This window comes from Salarias fasciatus, chromosome 22, assembly GCF_902148845.1.
Source record: "Salarias fasciatus chromosome 22, fSalaFa1.1, whole genome shotgun sequence".
Classification (NCBI taxonomy): Eukaryota; Metazoa; Chordata; class Actinopteri; order Blenniiformes; family Blenniidae; genus Salarias; species Salarias fasciatus.
Genome location: NC_043765.1, coordinates 26,591,808 through 26,611,581, shown reverse-complemented (window position 1 = coordinate 26,611,581; position 19,774 = coordinate 26,591,808). Strand labels below are relative to the sequence as shown.

The following is a 19,774-nucleotide window of genomic DNA, read 5'->3' as shown; positions in this document are numbered from 1 at the left end:
TTTGAACAGATTAAAAAAACAACATTGACCAAATTCACACATATTTTATCACTTTTAGCAGAAAAACCCTCGATACAGCGCCGCAGTCTGACCTTACCGGGTTTTATTAGAGAGAGAGAAAAAGGATTGGGCCCATTTATTTAAAATATGGTTGATAGAAACCGTCCTTGTTTAATTCTGGTTTTCATGATATGTAGACATGTTTTATTATTTCAGTGTGAGAACATCACAGGAGGAACTTAGACTGCAGGACTTCTGTCAGTGTAGAACGGTCCATTCTGTGACTGCGGTGGCACGGTGGAGCAGTGGTTAGCGCTCTCGCCTCACAGTGAGAAGGTCCAGGTTGGAATACTGTCTGGGGATTTCTGGAGTTTGCATGTTCTCCCTGTGCATCGATGGATGGTGAAGATGTTGGTACTGAGCACCTTTAATGTCCGCCACATCCACGAGTTTCACTCCCTGAGGATGACCCTTGACCCCCATCAGCTCCCTGAGGTGCCTAAATGCGATGGGAAAATTCAGAAAGGAGTGAAAAAAAAATGGGATTAGCGCAGTTTTTCTGTCTTTATTTGCTCATTAATTTAAAACTGAGAGTCAAACATTTCGTGGTTTAAAGAAAAGTCTGATGTTTGTTCATTTAAGTCAAGAGTCTGTCACCTGCAGCTCTTTCAGCCACATGTGGCCGTTTAAAAAAAAAAAAAAATGAAACTTTGTCAGCTGTGTCAGCCTCATTTTAAAAGTTAAACATTAGAAAGTAAAACTTGATTTGGTGGAGAATCTTAAAAATGTCTCTTTTGGTCGTAAAGCTTGCGGAGGCCTGATCTAAGCTCCAGTCAAGCCAAGCATGAATAGAATTAAAGTTTTCCAGGTACAGATGCAGAAAACTGTGTTGTTTGTTGATCGAGGAGCTGTTTACACGCTTCAAGTAAAAATACATTGTTTTTGCATTTTCGTTTCAGAGAAGATTTGCGTTAATGACATTGTGTGTTTACAGGGAAACCTACTGATTGGTATTTCACTTCACTGCTGTTTTCTTAAGTTTTAACACGTTGTGGTTTGTCGGTATTTGAAGCTGTTAAGGGGACAACCTGGTGCGGTGGAGTTCAAAGTCACGTCCCCCGGTGAGCGGACCGATCCACGGGCCGTTAGCTGACCGCTAGCCCGGCTGTCCCCCGGCTCGGCGAGCGCCGCAAAGCGTCCAGGTCCAGCTCAGTTACTGTCTATGCATAACGCCGTCCAGTGCAGCGCGGTGGATCCACCGCAGAGGCTGGGAGGACAGATTCAGTCCGAGCGGAGGGAGCTTCCTCCACGGTAAAATCGCTCTTTCTGACAGGTCAGTACACACTCCGAGGCTGGGACGAGCGGCTTCATGCGGGTTTGGTCCGACCAGAGGCGCCGGCGCCGGGCGACACCGGGCGGAGGATCAGTTGAGATTGATTGATATTGTAACCCGGAGACTCTCTGCCTCCGTGGGTCTCAGTGTTCGTAGCGCTCTGTCTCCGCCACGCTCCCCGCTGTTACGTTTAGTCACAGCGCTGCTAATGATGTTAATGCTTGACAGCTACCGTGTGTCATCCAGCCAGATGAAATGAGTCGAACGGTACCTTCCAAATCATGGAGGCGAAGGGATCCGACACAGACCTGGTGGATGTGGTGCAGCCGAACGGACTGATTAGCATTAGCAGTCCGATGATTAGAAAACACCTTCAGCCTGCTCCGTCCACACAAGTTATGAGTTCCCCAACAACTTCAGAACTGCTGAGGTCTTCTGGATTACAGCTACGTGCTGTTGTTGCTAGTCTCGTGAAGTCTTAGATCTAAGGTCTTTCCCAACGATACCTTGGCGTACGGACACAGCAGGAAGGAAGACGGATTTATTCATCAGTGTTGGTGTTGGAAGACAATTTCAAATCAATTCAGTTTTATTGTTATGGTGCCAAATGTAATGCCGTCATTTCAAGGCACGTTTACTGACAAAGACCAACATGAGCAAGTAAAGGAGACGGTGGGAAGGAAAACAGGAAGAAACCTGTAGGACCAGACTCAGAGGAGACTCTCTGCTGCTCTGGGTAGAGAGAGAGAGCAAGAATCAAACCGTCTCCCAGCCGTTTTCACAGCTCGCCTCGAGAGCTGAGTTAAGTTCAGGAAGTCATAAAGGTTAAATCACAGTTACCAACATTATCTATGGTTTCTTCATCCATTCATCCTGCTTCTGCCTAATCAAGGGAACAGCATTATCCGATGAATCCATGAAGAAGAGAAACTCCAGTCTACCGGAGTCAGCTGCATTGGGATGAGCTCTTCCTGTACGGATGAGAACGTGAGGAGAAGAACCTGTGATTTAAACCTTTAACCGTCACCGAGTTCCACCAGCTGAACCCGTTCTCCCTCAGACCGAACCCTCACGGATCCGGGACTGAATTACCTACCGCTCGGAGTTAAACTCGCAAACGACTGGACTCGCGCTTTGTTGTGAAACATCAATGTAAAGCCTCATTACTTATTTATTGAAGGACAGAGGAAAGCAAAGAAGAGAGAAGAAAGAGAAGTCCGGCGTGTTTCCGTCAACGCCGTGATGATGAATTTAATTCAGTCTGACTGAGCACATTGGACGAATTACACACTTGGATGTTTGTTCACATCCATATTTGAGATTGTTTCATCTCGATCGGTTTCAGCATATATAAATATGGATGTATTTTGCATTATGAGATGTTTGAGCAGTTCTAACGGCTTCGCTGTGCTTAACCCTGGAGTGCCGATGATTCACCGGATCCTCGTTTCTCTGCCCCGTTCAGACAATCGCAAATCCCGTAGAACCGGCGTGCTGAGTGGGAAGCGGCGGCGCTGGAGTTACACTATTAGAAGGTTCAATAGAGAAATGTCAGTCCCCGCCTCCGGTGGATGTCACTTTAACGGTATATGCCGGAGACGATGCGGAGCGGGGAGCCGCCACGTTACAGCGCCGTACCGTACAGCCGCAGCAGGCTGCCACTCCGGCTAAATTGTTGCTGTTGTATTCGTACAGGAGTCCCCCCCCCCCCCCCCCCCCCTCCACTTCCATACACCCCCCGCTTCCAAGTCCACAGTCTCCTCACACACACACACACACACACACACACGTGCGCGCGACTGCTAATCACAGCTTGGTACAGGTAGCGAGGCGTTGGGACTGCTGGTGATTGAGCCTCCCTGGTGGATTGGAAGCAGGAATCTGACAGACTCAGATAAAAGGCTGTTTGGAGTTGCCTGCAGCATCAAACAGCATCAGCCTCTGCCCCCCCCCACCCGCCCCCACCTCGCTTTCCCTCCTCCTCCTCCTCCTCCTCCCCCTCTCGCCTGCTCCCCCCCTTCATTTCTACCCTCTTTTTTTTGTGGTTTACTCTGTTGCCATGGTTACACTCAGTCAGACCCGTCACGTCTCGCCGAGGAAGCTGTCAGGGCCGCCGCTCCTCAGATCACCTGACGCGGGTCGCCTGCGCCGCGCGGCCCTCCTTGTCGTCCCGCTTTGATTGAGTCCCCCGTCAGCGTGCCGGCGAGCCACGCCGTCCGCCGCCGCCGTCATCGCCGGGCGCCGCGCCGGCGCCGGCCTCGCCGAGGCCCCGTTTAGGGAGGGCTGCTCCGGAGGGCCAGGCGTGAATACAGAGCGTCTCCCATCCGGTTCCTCGTCAAAGCATCGCAATCTGAGTGGAGGATGGGGCGAAATTACCTGTTCCTGCTGCGGGGACGAGGTGTGTGCAGAGGGGGCCTTTTCTACATGAATGGAAATAGTAGTAGGAGGGATAAAAGACTGATTTGAAGCCCACTTAAAGCTGAATTCCTCCTGTAAACATTTTGCGAGGAAACCTATTTGCTGTTCTGGATGCTGCGCTTTTCATAATGTGCCGCAACAACAAAGAGGCATCACCTCTCTGAGCCGCCCGTCCAGTCTGCAGAACACACGCCTGCCAGAGGAGGTGTGTGTGATGGGGGGGGGGGGTTACACATGCTGATTGTATGGATATCACCTCAGGGTAAAGCTTCCCCTCTTCTCCGGATTTGCATTCCTGCAGTTTTGGTCTCCTCTCAGCACAAATGAATGAATGAATGAAAAAAATGAATGAATTAATGGAAAAAAAAAGTGGGGTTTTGCAAACGGAGAGAGACGGTGTGCGAGGTGATGAGAGGATGGATGGTGCGGGGAGGCAGAGAATGAGCAATGTCGTGATCAAGAGGAGGCCGGGACGCGGGAGAGGGAGATGAATGGGGCCGAGAGGAGGAAAATTGGACAGGAGGCGGGGAGTGAATGAAGATAGAGAATGGCTCCCGATATCAGGAGACAGAGATTGTGAGCTATGTGCAGGTAATAAACAAGGCAGAAATAGATAGATATCTCCAGAGAGGAAAAAGAAAAGTGTGTGATTGCGGCACACTGGGTGGAGGAGGGAGGGCGGCGGAGTGGGGAGGGAATGGCGGCGGGCGGGTGGGGGTTTGTTTTCTCCCCCACCACAAAAAATATCAGGAGAATAGTAAAAGAGTAGGGTAAGAAAGAAAAGAGTGGAAAGCTGGAGAGAGTGTGAATAATGACACAAGCAGGAAAGATTTGGACGAACATGCTGTACTTAGACTAACTTGGCCAGCTGAGATGATGTGTATCCCCGCTAAGCTCTCCTTTAGGCAGGCTTAGATCTCATCAACTCACTCCAGGTTGGCACCGGCTTCAAATGCTTGCCGTGGAGCCCTGGATTAACTATACAGCCGTCACTCAGGCACTTAAACAGGGGGTCTGGAGAGGCTTATCCCACTGCCCCCCCCTCCCGTCGCCTGCTCCACCAAACCCTCCACCACACTCCCACTCCCAACCGCCACATCCATCCTGCCTTTAAAAGGCTGCTGTGAGCGAGGAAGACTTTGTCGCCAGTAATATCCGCCACGGTTCGCCTACGGTCGCGTTAATTGTGCCGCGATGTTGAAAGAGGTTAAATGGGCACTTCTTTAGCTCCCGCCCCGATTCCATTCACTTCCCCGCGATCTTGTTCCAGGACTCTTTTTTTTATCTTTATATTTTGGTGCTCTTCCAGATCTTCTCCTGCCAAATGGCGCCCCCCTTCCCACCCCACCCTGCCCCTCCTTCCACTCCATCCACCGTCTCTGGCTGGATCTCAGGCTTTCATATTTGGAGGCCCTGCAATCGATACGGACTGTCTGTGATTGGGTTGCCTCGCGTGATTCATTTCTGTAACCTTGGTGATGGTTTGATGTGGAGGCTGCACCCATGTCCATATTATGACTCAGTGAGCGCGTGCGGAGACGAGAGGCTGGTCAAGGGAGGTATCGATTGCTCCTTCACTCTCCCTGCCCTCGCTGCTCTCCCCTCCGTCTCCCGCTCTTTCTTTATCCATCTTTTTTCTCGCGCGCCGCGCAGCCTTGATAGTTTGCCCATAATTTGAAATGACTTTGTGTTTTCAAGAAATGATTATTTAACCCTAAATGTTCCCACGGGTGTTAATATTTATCTCTTTTCTCTTCTCTCCTCTTTCCCTCTCTCTCTCTGTCTCTCCCTCCCCCTTCTTTCTCAATCTTTCTCTCTTGTTTCAGAACTCGATCAGGCACAACTTGTCCCTGCACAGTCGATTCATCCGGGTGCAAAATGAAGGGACAGGGAAAAGCTCCTGGTGGATGCTCAACCCGGAAGGAGGGAAGATGGGAAAGGGACCCAGACGACGGGCGGCGTCGGTAGACAACGGCACCCGTTACCTGAAAACCAAGGGACGCATCAGCCGAAAGAGAGCGGGCGCCATCGGCCTCGGACGGGGACAGGGTCAGGGAGGCGGGCCGGCGATGCAGGGCTCCCCGGAGCACGGCAGCCCGGCGGGGAAGGGAGGTGTGGGCATTGGTGGCGAGGAGTACGACACCTGGACAGACCTCCACTCCCGCACCTCGTCCTCCGCGTCCACCCTGAGCGGCTGCCTGTCTCCGATCTTGGCTGAGGCAGAGGCCGACGAACCGGAGGAGGGCGGCCTCTCCTGTTCAGCCTCCCCACGGCTTTATCCCAGTCCCACCAGCACCCGCTCCCCAGCGCTGGGCACCGGAGGCCACTGCCCCTCTGTGGAGCTGCCTCAGCTGAGTGACCTGACTGGAGCTATCAGTCTGGACGAGAGCGGCTACACCCAGTCCCCACAAATCAAATGCAACGGTTATCCCTATGTGCCTGGGCCCAAGGCAGAAGGCTCCTACAGCGGGCCCGTGTACGGACAGCCTTCGATGGGCATGCTCCGGCACCACACTCCCATGGAAACCATCCAGGAGAACAAGCCAGTCAGCTTCCAGCGCCCAATGAGGGGCTACTCAGAGAACAATGCCCTGCAGAGCCTGCTTACCGGAGGTCCGCCATACTGCAACAAAGAGCCTGTGCTCGGCCCGGGGCGGGACGCACACACACTGATCACACAGGGGACCAATGGAGTTCACAGCCAGCACAGCCACAATCAAAATCGCAACCACAATCATACCCACAATCACAGCCAAGAGCACGCTCACAATCCCAGCCTACACAACGGCCATGGCTCAGTCCACGACCAGAACGCAGCCCACCATCAGAACCACAATCAGGGTCACAAACACCAAGCCAGCCTCGACTACAGCCACAGCCACAAGCCACACCCGGCCCATGACTACGGTCCGAGTCACGAGCACGGCCATAGTAACAAAGTAAATCACAGCCATGATCATAACCCTCGCTCCAATCAGATGCACAGTCACACGCCCCACAACCCTCACAACCCTCACAACCCTATGCACAGCGTGCCTCACCATCAGGCACTGTCCCCTCGGGTAAGCTCTGACATTCTCCAGCCCTACACTCTCAAGACCTCGAACCATTACGGGCCCCGCCCCCACCTCCCAACGTCACCTTCCCTTCCGCCCAACCCGGCTGGCGTCATGGACGTTCCCCAGGACCCCTGCCGCCTGGCGTCCGCGCCACACCCCCGTCACCAGCCTTACCCTGGAGCTCACCACCAGGGTATGACCGACTCGTGGCATGGCTACTACCACAACAACCACCAGCCAGGGAACACTGGGTACCAGGGGCAGCAGCAGCACAACTCCCACAGTAGAATGGCAGCCGGCTTGGAAATGGAGAATGTCTCACATAGTTTGGACTGCGACGTGGACTCCATCCTGCTCAATGACTTTATGGACACAGAGAGCATGGATTTCAACTTTGACGGCTCTTTGTCCCAAGGAGTGGGCATGGGGATGGGCATGAGTTTGGGGGCTTTCGCTTGCCCTCCACCAGCACACAGCAACCAGAGCTGGGTGCCGGGGTGAATCTGGGCCCAAGGGTTTGGATATACAAATTTTAGCAGAAAGGCCGGCCGCCGGGCGAGGCCGCCGGTGGGCTGTACCCTTGGACTGACTGACTTTGGTTCTGTTTCTGTGAGACAATGCATATTGTCATTTTATTTCCTGGGGACTCCCTACATCCTCACATTATACGCTCTCTGTCTCTCCCTCTCTCTGTCTGCCACCCTGTTTATAAAGCCTTCTGTCTCCATATTGAACCTGCCCCCAATGAGCCCGGCGCTAAGGCAAACCCCGCCACCCCCTCCCGCGTTCATGCCCTTCAGTTCTGTTTTGTTGTTTTGATGCCCTCTTCCCAATCTCTAACTGCCTGTTCTAAGCTCTCAAGCACTTTACATCCATCTTTTCATACAGATGCAGTAAAACAAAGACCAGGCAAAGTCACGATGTGTGTTGGCTTAAGTTTAATGTATGCAATCCACTTTACAGTATTATCTCCTCCTACAAAGAAGGTGTTGTTCTCGACTTTAAAACATGATCAAACAGCTGCATAAATACCTTCACAGGAGAGGTGCTCTCAGATTGGGAGGGGGTTGAGGTTTAAGGATGAGGGGAAAGAATTAATTTCCCTCTCTTTTCAGGAAGAGGGGGGGGGGGGGATAGATCATAAAAGGGCTGAAGGTTTGAAAAGGGAAGGGAACTTCAGGTTGAGTGTGATTCCTCCTCATCCCGGTGGACAGTGGTGTTTCCTTCACGGCGGGACAGTCATCCATCAGGCAAACCATCAACAGCACTCCATTGAAATGCAACGTCCCTTCTTTAATCTCCAAAGTAATGCCAGAGTGATGCATCACTATTGCAAATCTAATGCGCTGCTCTGTGTTTTTTCAACCCCCGCCTCTCCCTCTTCAACTCCGGACACACCGGCTTAATGTGTTTTGGCGAAAGTGATGATTAAAGTCACTCTGCACTAAATGGGGGAGGGATTGAAAGGGGTGATGTTGGGGAGGGGAAGAGGGGAGATGATAGGAGAGGAGAAATGCAAATATTCCCTGTGTGCCTCTTCCTCTCTCCATTTTGTGGATTTATGTAGCTTTCCCCATAATGAAATAAGCAACGATCAGAGCCCCGGCTCTACGATCCCGAGGAGCTCCCTGATTGGCCGGCGCCGGGCTGCCTCAGCGCCGGCACCTTCACCGGCTGACCCCACAACGGCTTAGCGAGCAAACTCGAGTCGGGCCGAGGATGTTGATGGAGCCGCCGTCCTCAGACCCCAGGCAACCCCGTCTAATTCACTAACACCCAGGTTCAAGCCCACTCCGCGCTTCTCACTCCTGCGAATTGCTCGCTGATGAACAGCGTCAGCAGATTACTATTTGGTGCTATCTCCCCTTCCCAGGCTCCCTCCTATCGCGCCGCCCCATCCCGAGGTTACTCGGAGGGTAAACAAGAGTAATTAACCGCCAAACAAAATGGATGATTTATGCAAGTGTGTGTATTCGCTCATTGGCACAAAGTCATAATTCTTCCCCCCGCACCAAGTACAAGGAGGGCAATTTTTTATTTTTTTCCTAGAGGTGTGGTTTCCAATGACGAGGTAAAAGAGACTTTGCGAGTGATGTGCTCACATTGTCCTTCAAGTCCCTCTTTTTCCAAGAGCCCCCCCCCCCCCCGCCCTGTCCTGGCCATAGCTTTACTTTGCTATCGTCTTTTCTTGTGCTCGTTCCGTGATTGTGCAGTCGTCTGTCCGGTTTCAATACAGCGTGGATAGGAGCTTTTGTGTGCATTATTTTCTTTTTTTCTTTCTTCCTTTGTTTCATTGCGGGAAAACTAGTTGAGAAGGTGGTGGGGGAGGGAGGGAATGGGGGAGGGCGCAATCGCCAAGTTCTGGCACCTGTCCGATTAGAGCGAACAGGAACAAGCGAGAGACGAGAGCGGTAGATAGATAGAGCGAGATGCTGAATGAGAGGGAAGGAGCAAGATGACTCTCCCGGATCTGCCGGGCGGCTACAGATTTTCCAGCTCACTAGCTTTCTGTAGAATTGGCTGTTTCAATCAGGCCAAATGTCAAGTGCTACTCAGCCAGCTCCACTGAGCTTTGACCAGAAAGCCACTTCTCCCTCCTGATCAAGGACAATGACGGGTATTTCCATACACATTTCTTTTGATTTCTTCTCTCCTTTTTTTCACGAGTTAAGATGGCCCATTGTTGTAACCCGACTGTAATTTGTTCTCTGGCCACCGTGCACTTGTGTGTCGAGCTTCTCGTGAGTGTGCGTGAGTGTGTGTGTGAGAGAGAGAGAGTGTGTGTGTGTGAGAGTGTGTAGCACAGTGATGTACAAGAACTGATTAAGGGAATATTGTTGAGAACTAACTTGCCCTGGTATTGTCCATGCCTGGCTGAGTGCAGCATACATAATATATACAGTTTATATTTATTGGTTGGGGAGATGAGTCTGCGGAGGCCCGTTCAGACCCATCACTGCTTTGTCTTCTTGATGACAAAGAGACAGAATGCTATTTCAGTTTGACAACATTTCATTCTGTACATAATCTATATTGAGAAAATTGTATTATAATTTTTTTGCAAATATCAATTTCTTTTCTAAAATGATGTATCTGCTCATCTGGTGACCGTAAAATAAAATGAAATAAGAACGAAGGTGATTTTTGCGTCCCTGTTATTTGAATGCAGGTCCATGTGTTGGTGCCGAGGCGTACAAACGAAGCTCCATACATCTGCAACAAGGCAGCCGGCTCCCATTCGATGATTCAGGTTTACACAGTTTGTTATCAGCCAGAGCAACAATGTCCAAAGAGCAATCTAAAGAAAGTCTGAGGAGCAGGCAAAAGTCCAAAAACAAAAACACGGGGAAATAACAAGAGAGGCGGGATGTCTAGTCACGAAAACCAAGTCAAGCCTCAGATACGAAGGGAGAGGGGGCTTAAATACACCGGGGACACATATTGGGATGATTAGACAGACGGAGGGGGACCAGAGAGGTGGACAACAGTATGAAACCAGGGACAGGGACAGGTAAGACGCCTTCACTTTACCTGGCAAGACCATTCCCACGTGAACAATCAGCCGTAACACTACAACCGCCTGCCGAGCAATGTGTAAGTCTCTGTTGTGCCATCAGTCCCGACCCATCCAGGCCTTAGTGAGGTACCGTGAGGCTGCTCTGATATTTTTCCACCCTTGGACCACTTCCAGGAGATGCCGACCTCTACAAGCCAGACGCAGACCATCACAGCTGCAGATATGAAGATTCAATCATATGACTATCACAATTTGGTCTTTAAATACATTTTTCTGGTTGTAAAAATTCAACTTTGAGGACAAAGCGTTCACTTTTTGCTTAATATATTCCACCCACCCGCCACAGAGGCAATCGGGTTCGGCTGTTATAAAGTTATGGCTGACTGCTGTTTGTAGTTTGGTGGCTTGAGGCCTCATTAAGAAATACCTGCTTAAGGGTAAAATCCTGCAAGAAATCAATGATTATTGAGAAAGTGATGGATAAAGGACAGAAAGGTTACATTGTAGCATCAACATGGAGAATCTGAACGGTCCAAATCCACAAAGGACACAAACAAACTTGAAAACTACGTCTGACTGTACCATCGATCGGGGTAAATGCCTGCAGTCCATGCAAACAGGTGTTGCCATAGCTACCTGAAAACCTCCCAAACAGAAGGTTTTTATTTGTTCGTTCATCCATTCGTGGCTTTGTCAATCCATCTCCTATACCCGATTTATTCAGACGAGGGTCACAGGTTATTTGTGGTTTATCTTTTGAATTCTTAGAAAAAAAAAAAAAAAAACAACTCAGGAATATTGAAAGTGTGGTCGAGTCTGCTGAAAGTCTGCTAAGACCTCGTTTTAGAAAGCTGTCGGTCCACGCCAGGTTTCCATTGACAGCTTTCATCGTTTGAAACAGCACACAATGAGCAAACACCAGTCAGTTTCAAAAGGAAGTAATAACTTCAGAAAAACATCTATCCATCTACAGTATCTATCTATCTATCTATCTATCTATCTATCTATCTATCTGGACATTTAATGCACACAGTATAGATCAGATGCAGAGGCTGGTCTGAAATTACAAGTGTAAAGACTGAGCGCTAAGGCGAGGAGGTTCCATTCATAAAAATCTGGCAATTTATAGGTCTAAACCAAAAAAATAAACAGTACTCATAATTTAGAAAATAACTGGAATAAATACAACCCAACATACAGCAGTTTTTATGTTGGACTTTGTAGATGTTGCATTGACATCTTAGATATGAGTTTTAACCCCGTCACTGCCGTTCGATTCAAAGACAGAACAGCTTCTTCCACTGAATGCAGTGGAGAAGCACCACGTCAAAATGAGCAAACACCCTCTGGTAATGAAAATAAAAGCACTGCTGAATTTGTCGGTGATATGTCATTTTGTGACGGTGTGATTCGACACAAAAAAGTAACGCTTTTAGGGCCACACAAGTACAATGTGTCTGAACTAAATATTACAAAGGGCTGCAGGAACAATCTAGTTAAAATTTCTTTCACGATTTCAAAAATTGGAAATAAGAAGAACAACTAGATTTGACATTTGGTAAAATATCAGTCAGAGGCCGTTACAATATGGAAAAGACCAACATTTATTCAAAGAGGGGTGTTGATGACCACCATTAAGAACTGGTGCAGGCTGATAGATAGATAGATAGATAGATAGATAGATAGATAGATAGATAGAAATATGTTTAAAAAAAACTCCAAAAACATCAATATAGTTATGGGATTATATAATACTCAGAGCTATTTTTCCCCATTTGAAGAAACGCCAGAGCGATGAACGTTGTGATTTTGGTTGGTTCTGCACTTTCCGACAGACTCTTTGAAAAAAACACAAGTCAAAGAAGCAAAAGTCTTAAAATATTACTAACTGCCCTATAAAATGTTAATTACAGATTACAGCGTGTTCCCACATCTTAGCTGCTGAATTTGTTGGTACAAAATTACATGTGATGTCGAGACGGAGTGTTTACAGCTGGTAATGAATCAGCACCGGTTTATTTAAAGTCCTCATGTCCTGAAGTCCTCAGTGACCTTTAGATTAGGTACATAAAATACGTGAATACAGACACACAGCGAGACACGAAACAAGGCTACAACTGCTTTTGAACTCCAGTTTTGCAGGTGGCCCCTCAAAGCAGGGAGCATTTTGGTGAGAACAGAGGAAATGCATTGTTTCCACATTGACACGAGCATTTTGAAAAGGATGTCTGTTTACATGAAAACAGAAGGAACGCCAAAAATAATGTAGTTATCATGTCAGGCCATGGGTGGTGCTGTTGAGTGTTTTTTTTTTTTTTTTAATGAAACGACACATGTGACAGTCAACAATACACTACAAACATTAACAGTGAGAGAACACACTCATATGGACAGACCACCAAGTTAGATTGTTATTATGGTTACTGTCAACTATCAAGTCCAGGAGAATCTGGACTGGGATCAGGACCAGGATAACATGGACTGGGAGTCAGTCTTGACACTTTCTAAGAAAATATGAGTAGAATGATTATTTACTGCAGCCGTGGTGCGCATGCACAGTGGCAGTGTTTTCAAACAGTTGCCTTTTCCTTCATTTCCATGACGCAGCGGTTTTCAAAAAGCTGCATTTTTACATGTTTCCATCCAGATGGAGTCTGGTTGTTTTCAAAAAGTTGAGTTTTTTTTTATGTTTCCATGGAGACAAAGTCACAGAGCCTTTTCAAAAAACTGCCTTTTCCCACCGTTCCCATGGAGACGGGGTTGGATCATTTTTAAACCTTGGGCTTTTCCATGTTCCCATAGAGGTGGAAAAGGCCCGTTTTCACGAAGTAGTTTTCCCTCATTTCCGTGGAGACGCAGTTGAATTTTCAAAAAGTTGTTTTAAGCTTTTACCATAAAGATGAACTCATAATGTTTTCAAAAAGTTGTGTTTTCAATGACTCTGAGCGTTGTTGTCATGCAATCAGACACTAAAATCACAAACAATCTTTTCCTTTAATCCTGGAAAATGTCAGAGATCAACTTTCAGCATTCCTCCTTGATAAAACCTGTCAGATCAGAGGTATCGAACCGTGGGAAGGGCCTTTTGGAGGCTATGTCTCAGTCAGATTATCCTCCCCAGAAATCCAGATAGGAATAAACACTTGAATTAATATAATTGAATTTATTTTTATTGCTGATTTCACTGTAGTTGCAATGGAGATGATTTGGGGAAATAAGTGAAGAACGTTCAGAAAATGTAAATATCCCAGGCTGTGGGCGCACAAATCAGGAACTCAACCCCTGATTTATCCATCCATCCTCAGCAGACAGAAACACAAGTGAAACGATAGCTGGTACTTCGATGATAAAAACAGGTTAACTTTATATTTTGACTGGAAAAAAATGAGCCAAAAACAGCAGAGAAGCAACGACCCTTGACTTTTATCATAAAACTTGCTACAAATGACCAAACATGACTTTACGAGGCATTAAAAGCTAATGTGCCGTTTGGCTAACCTCACAAGATGCATTGTGGGAAAGGACCGATCGCGTATGTGTGTGTGTGTGTGTGTGTGTGTGTGTGTGTGTGTGTGTGTGTGTGTGTGTGTGTCACGTCTAGCGCCTGTGTGATAAGGCTCGTTAGCAACCCGACGCTGTGCCACAGCTGTGTCTGTCCCAGCGGAGACTCGCTCACTGAGGGACCGACTGCATCTGCAGCGCCATACTGCGCTCCACACACACACACACACACACACACACACACACACACACACACACACACACACACACACACACACAGACGCCTGCGTCCCCGTCGCCCCCTCACCTTTGTTTTTCTGCAGAGACAAAGTTGAAGCTAGTTAGCTAGCAGCAGCAGGAGCAGCGGCTCACCTGACAAGATGGCTGATCCCGGTACACCTGGGAAGATGGCGGCACCTGGCACCGCGCACACACACACACACACACACACACACACACACACATAAACACACCCTGTCAGAAGCCAATAACAGCTCTCCATCATCTCCAGCTCATGCCGCCCTATAAAATATGCCTCTCGGATGCTAGTTAGCCGGCGCGGCGGCGGCGGGAGGAAGGTTAGTGTGAGACAGAATGCATAATAAGGACGGGCTCCTGCTGCACTCCATGCAAATGTGGAGCCCGACGTGTCAGCGGCGTGATGGATCTGTTCTGACAGACACGGTGACAGCCCGGTGACAGCAACTTAAAAACCTACACTCCTGCTCCCTCCCTCGCTCGCCCACCCCCCCTTCCCCTCGTATATATTTACAACCCCAGCATCTTAATGCACTTTTCCTCCCTAATCTCTCGTGCACCTCTGCAGCTAGTTCACAGACGTCCCCATATTTCACAGGATGTGGCACTTTGTGATCTGACAAAGGTCTCAGGCTGATGCGCCGCGCCGCGATATCTGCATAAACCGCCGTACAGCGCGCAGAGTTTGTCACTGAATATTAGCCGGAGACTTTAAAACTCTGAAAGGGCCTCCGACTGCTAATCAGTCCGCCTCTCCACTTCATTACCCAGCACACCGAAGAAGTAAAGCCACTGAATTGCACCTAACTTGTGATAAAAACTTATTATTGTGCTTTTTACTTACCGAACTGTCAGGGTTCATGTTCTGCCTTTTTTTTTTTTTTTTTTAGTTTGTGTGAGTTAAAGTTTACATTTGCACATATTTGCAACAAACTGGTATTGCCTCTAAAAAAACAACAACAACAAAAAAAAAACTAAACAAAAAACTAAATAACTAAAAACCTAAAGCTTCCACCAACATACTAAAGCTGATATGCTAGCACTGTTAGCACTGTTAACATGCTAATCACATGTTTCATCTTATTATTTTACCAATTACTAAGGAAAAAGTTCTGTATTGTCTTCAGTAGATGAAACTAGCTGAACTTCCCAGCAGCCTACAGGAGTGATCTGAAGATCTGTTTAGCTGGTTGGATAGCTAGCGTCAGCAGCTAGCGAGACCTTCACGATGCTAATGATGATAATGACACTTCTGTGGCATACTGCCACTAAACTCCTTTTCCTTCTGTCTGCATGCATTTTTCCACATCTACACACTGATTGGAGTTTCAGATATGATCGCTGTAAAAAGGCCCAAATGAGTTGAAGTGAAGTTAAAGTGTTACCTTTTCTAGAAACTAGGCTAAAATTCACAGAGCAGAATGACTCTATTTCTACCTCCCTAACAGGAAGTATAATAAAGACACATCAGAGGCTGAATATGCATTAATCCTGACTCAAGTCTTGTAAAACTGGTGAAACCTCTTTACGCAGTATCAATTCGAGGCTAGAATATGAAGGATAATAGTCTTTGCATTATTTGTGGTTTTTATTTTCTGCTTCCAGACGAGCGAGCCAAGGAATTGATGAAGTCCTCTAAATAACCGTCAGGAAGTCTTTATTATTTATTATTGCAGTTTTAAGCCCATATTGTAAATTATTTCTCACCAGGGTAAGATGACCATAATTCATTATCTTAAGCTTGCTTTGCTGGAAAACCAGAAGACGAAATGTCAGAGTACACTGCGACGTTTTGCAGTCTGCTTTTTAAGTAATTTAAGATGTGAATATGGTAAAACGATGTGCCCGAGGTTCATTCGACAGCGATACCTGTTCTCCTGAAAGCACCAACTGAATCCCCACAGTCTCGTTTTCACTGTTTGACTTCATTCCCTAGCTTCGCTTAGCATTAGCATCGGTGATGGCTTCGCTGTCCTCTGCTCCTCCTCGTCCTCCTCTTTCCTTACTCAGGTATGTTCAATGTTTTGTTCCTCCTCGGCCTCCACTAGTGTTTCTAACAGATGTTTGTAATATCTCTGCTCTTATTTTAACATATCTAAGGCTATCATTTGAAGGTGTTAATATTCGTGTCTGAAAGACAGTTTGTGTAATAAGCTGGTGATGAAAGACAGCAGTCACATGTTGTGAGGCATTTAATAATTCAGTTTATTAATGTATTTATTTATTTATCATCATTTATTTTGAGAAGCAGTAGATAAATTATTTTTTGAAACCACCAAATTCCTAAATTGTTCTTCTTTTGTTGAAGATTGGATAGTTTTGATCATAATTAAACATTTTTACTGCAAATTATTCAAAGTTTGCGTATAATGTAGGCTCCCCACCAGGCACTTCCACTAGTTCTTCCCGTTTTCTAGTCTAATTTTCCTAAATTTGTCTGTTGCCATGGAGACCAGCTGCACTCAGTCAGCAGCCATGACAGTGAATCAGCGCTTTTTCGTTCAGTTTGCTTGGCTGAAGAAATGATTTTTTTCTTGAAAACCAGGAGGTGAAATTCAAAAATGTTTTGTACTGTGAGCGTCAGAAGCCCTTCATGGAATTATCCTGCAGTTTTCACGTCTGTAGGATCATCCATTCAGCCACAGCCAGTGTGTGAAGATGTGTGAGCTTTTGAATTCAGGCCAGAAAATCTCTCTCCAAAATGCATTGGAGCGATGGGAGAAAATTCTGCACTCTCGTCAAACAAACGCATCTGAAGAGAAAACCGTTTGAGATAGAGACAGAATGAAAGAACTGGAAGAATCACAACAACTGTGGCTACATTTTGATGTATAATTTGTTAAGGTTGAACCAGAAATGTTTCAGTGGCAATGAGAGAAACCCTTAATTGAGAACCTTTCCCACTCTGACCCTCTCCAATACACATCCATTACAAACTGCAAAAATGGCTGAAATTATCACCACACTTTGAAGCTCACAGTTTAAATTTGGTAGAAGATATTGAAATAAGGTTTTGACATCTGGATAGATGACAAGAATGGTAATCATTTGTTGTTTTAATGATGTTTCTACGTCAAAGCATGGTGAGGCATGATGGACTTGTTCGGGATGATTTTTTTCAGTCGACTCATCTGCTTACATGGGAAAAAATCCTGGTTTTTGGGAATTTTCTGGGAATTCTTTCACAACGCTGAGAAAAGACACAGCACACCATTCCTGAATTTCCCACATGTGTTGATGTGCTTTTCATGGTGCTGCTCCAATTCGTGTGGGACCAATTATGAGAAGTAAATTTGTTGGCAGAAGAATCATTTTTTTATTATTAAAATTAAACGGCTGATGAGGCCCGGCTAGGATAGTAATCTTTACGCCTTGCCAGGGACAGGCACAAAGAATTAATTTTTAAAATCATGAAAGACGATGCATCGATAAAATGAAAGCTTTGCAGAAAAAGACAGTTTAAAGAAGAACTTAAGAGCAAAACAACTTGTAGACGTGCGGCCAGTGTGTAAAAATCCACATCATCCACACGATTTCAGGTCTGAATCTTTCACACCGTGAAGACCTGCAGAGGTGCAGCGGCTTCAGTGAAATTCTCTGCAGATGAACAACAACACAGGACCTGCAGGTTAGATCTGACAGGAAGTGCGAAACGGGAACGAATGGGACTGAAAGCAGAACTCAGAGGCAGACGGACGTCTAACATACAGCTCGGTCTCAGCTGGATCAAACGTCTGTGACTCAAATACATTTACTTTACTTTTACAGTCATCTTTGCAAACACAAACTAAAATTCCATTTAGCTTTTGTTTTAGTTTCTTCCTTCATTAGTGCAGAGAGGTTGGCTCCATAGAGAATGAGTTGTTGGTTCTACTCCTGAGGTCTGTACTGTGACGCTGGATTTTCTCTTATCGAGGTAACTTCAGGAACAAGCCCTGGGTTTTCTGTCCTTCGACACCAGTTAGCTTCTTACCGAGGTGAATCAGTGACTCCTGAGGTCAGGCCTGTGAAACTTTCTCCAAAAACAGAACAATTCCTGCAGAAAAGCACTAAAATCTCAACATTAAGCCAATTTTAATGGAACCTTCTCGTACAAAATACAGTGAAATGTCCCAAAACTAAACCTCCTCTTGCTGTTGAATTGTGCACATTTTTACAAACTCACCCTCACAGCATGTCTTTGAGGCTCGTTTGATAGCAGTGCGGTAGCTAGCATCTCTGATATCTCAGCTCAGGTCTCAGTGTTGGGTTGTTTCTGCTACTCTGGAGAGATTAGTTTGACAAAATCAATCTTTTTTTTCCATTTTTTAACCATTTGCTTGGTGTTTTGGAGCATCTTGCGGGCTGCTTTTGGTCCACGGGCCTCATGTTGGACAACCCTGATCTAGTCAACTCGGAGAAAGGTGTCAGTGGAGATGACATGGCGGGCGGTGATTGTTGATATTGAGTTTTTCCTGGAGCGGGCGCTGGGCGGACGCCGGGCGGCGCCCCGTGTCACGCCTCGCTCGGTGGCCTCCCGAACCCCCGCGGCTCCCGGAGAGCCGGCGGGACGGACCGACGGGACTTCCTGCTGGCGAAGCGCGGCACAGCGCTGCGGTTTATTACAGCAGAGCCTCCCCGGGGATTCGGCTGATGGCGAACATCAAAGCGGCGCCTGGCATATTAGAACAGCGAGAATGTGGGTGGAGGTCATCTCCAATGAATTCTGCCTCATATATGGGACAAACGCCTTCAGCGCTCATTATCAATTCATGGAGCCATCGAATGCTCCCCGTCTCTCTTCAAATCCTCTTTTTCTTCCTTGTCTTTAAAGAGAACTGATGTTTTTTTTTTTTTGTTTTTTTTTTTTTTCCAAGCACGATTTTCAACAATTCAAACTTCCGCTCAATGACAAGCTACGAGTCCCACGCTGGAAAAAGGTCCCATGTGTTTGAAGCATCTAGGCCGCTCCGTCTTTTTGATCAGCGGCTCGACTGTGAATTCTGCAGATCAGAAAGTGGATCAGAGGCTCCCTGGGGACCGCCATTTACGCCTGCCACCAGCAGAGGATAGGGAACGTAATTAAGAGTTTGTTAAGATACCCAAATTCCTTCTCATTTCCAGCCGCCTTCCTCAGTCCGCCTCCCTCCTCCTCCTCCTCCTCCTCCTCCTCCTCCTCCTGCTGCTCCCAGCAGCTCTGATCTCGCCACAGATTAAACCTCTCGTTCCCCGGGAAGACGGAGCCGCGGAGGGGAGCCGCGTCTCCAGCCACACAGGCTGATTATCTTAAAGAGTAATTAGCGAGTGTGACAATCCCAGAGACGGGCGCGGCGTGTCGACGTGATGGAGATGGATTATTCTGACTGGGGCGTTACACGGTCCCCTCTGAAAGGCACAAGAAAGAGGAGTGCAGCGCGCCGCTTGTGTGTTAATTACCGGTGTCACTCATTCTTTATGTGTCTTTATGCGCTCGCTGGTAATTACCGCTCATGTATGTGTATGTATCAGTGTCAGTCAGTCAGCAAGCAACTTCAAAACCACCGCAAGGCAACAATTATCCCCTCAATAATGCGCGGCTCGAGCTCGGCGCGCACCGAGCCAGATTTCGAAAGCGAATGCTAATTGATCTGGAAGTTGATTGCGGCTAGCCGCGGAGGGGAGGGCCGAGAACGGAGAGCGCGTTCTCTCTCTCGGAAATGTGTCAGGGTC

The 19,774-nt window shown here is 47.3% G+C and overlaps 1 protein-coding gene across 1 annotated transcript in view; it reads left to right on the top strand.

Annotated features, from left to right (window-relative positions):
* The window catches only part of foxo6b (forkhead box O6 b), a 50,419-nt gene extending 42,532 nt beyond the window's left edge, over positions 1-7,887 (top strand). Inside the window, exon 2 of the mRNA XM_030120952.1 lies at positions 5,578-7,887. Coding sequence (XP_029976812.1) covers positions 5,578-7,311 — 1,734 coding nt within the window. The 3' untranslated portion in view covers positions 7,312-7,887. The remainder of the gene's footprint in view (positions 1-5,577) is intronic.
* Positions 7,888-19,774: the final 11,887 nt, after the last annotated feature.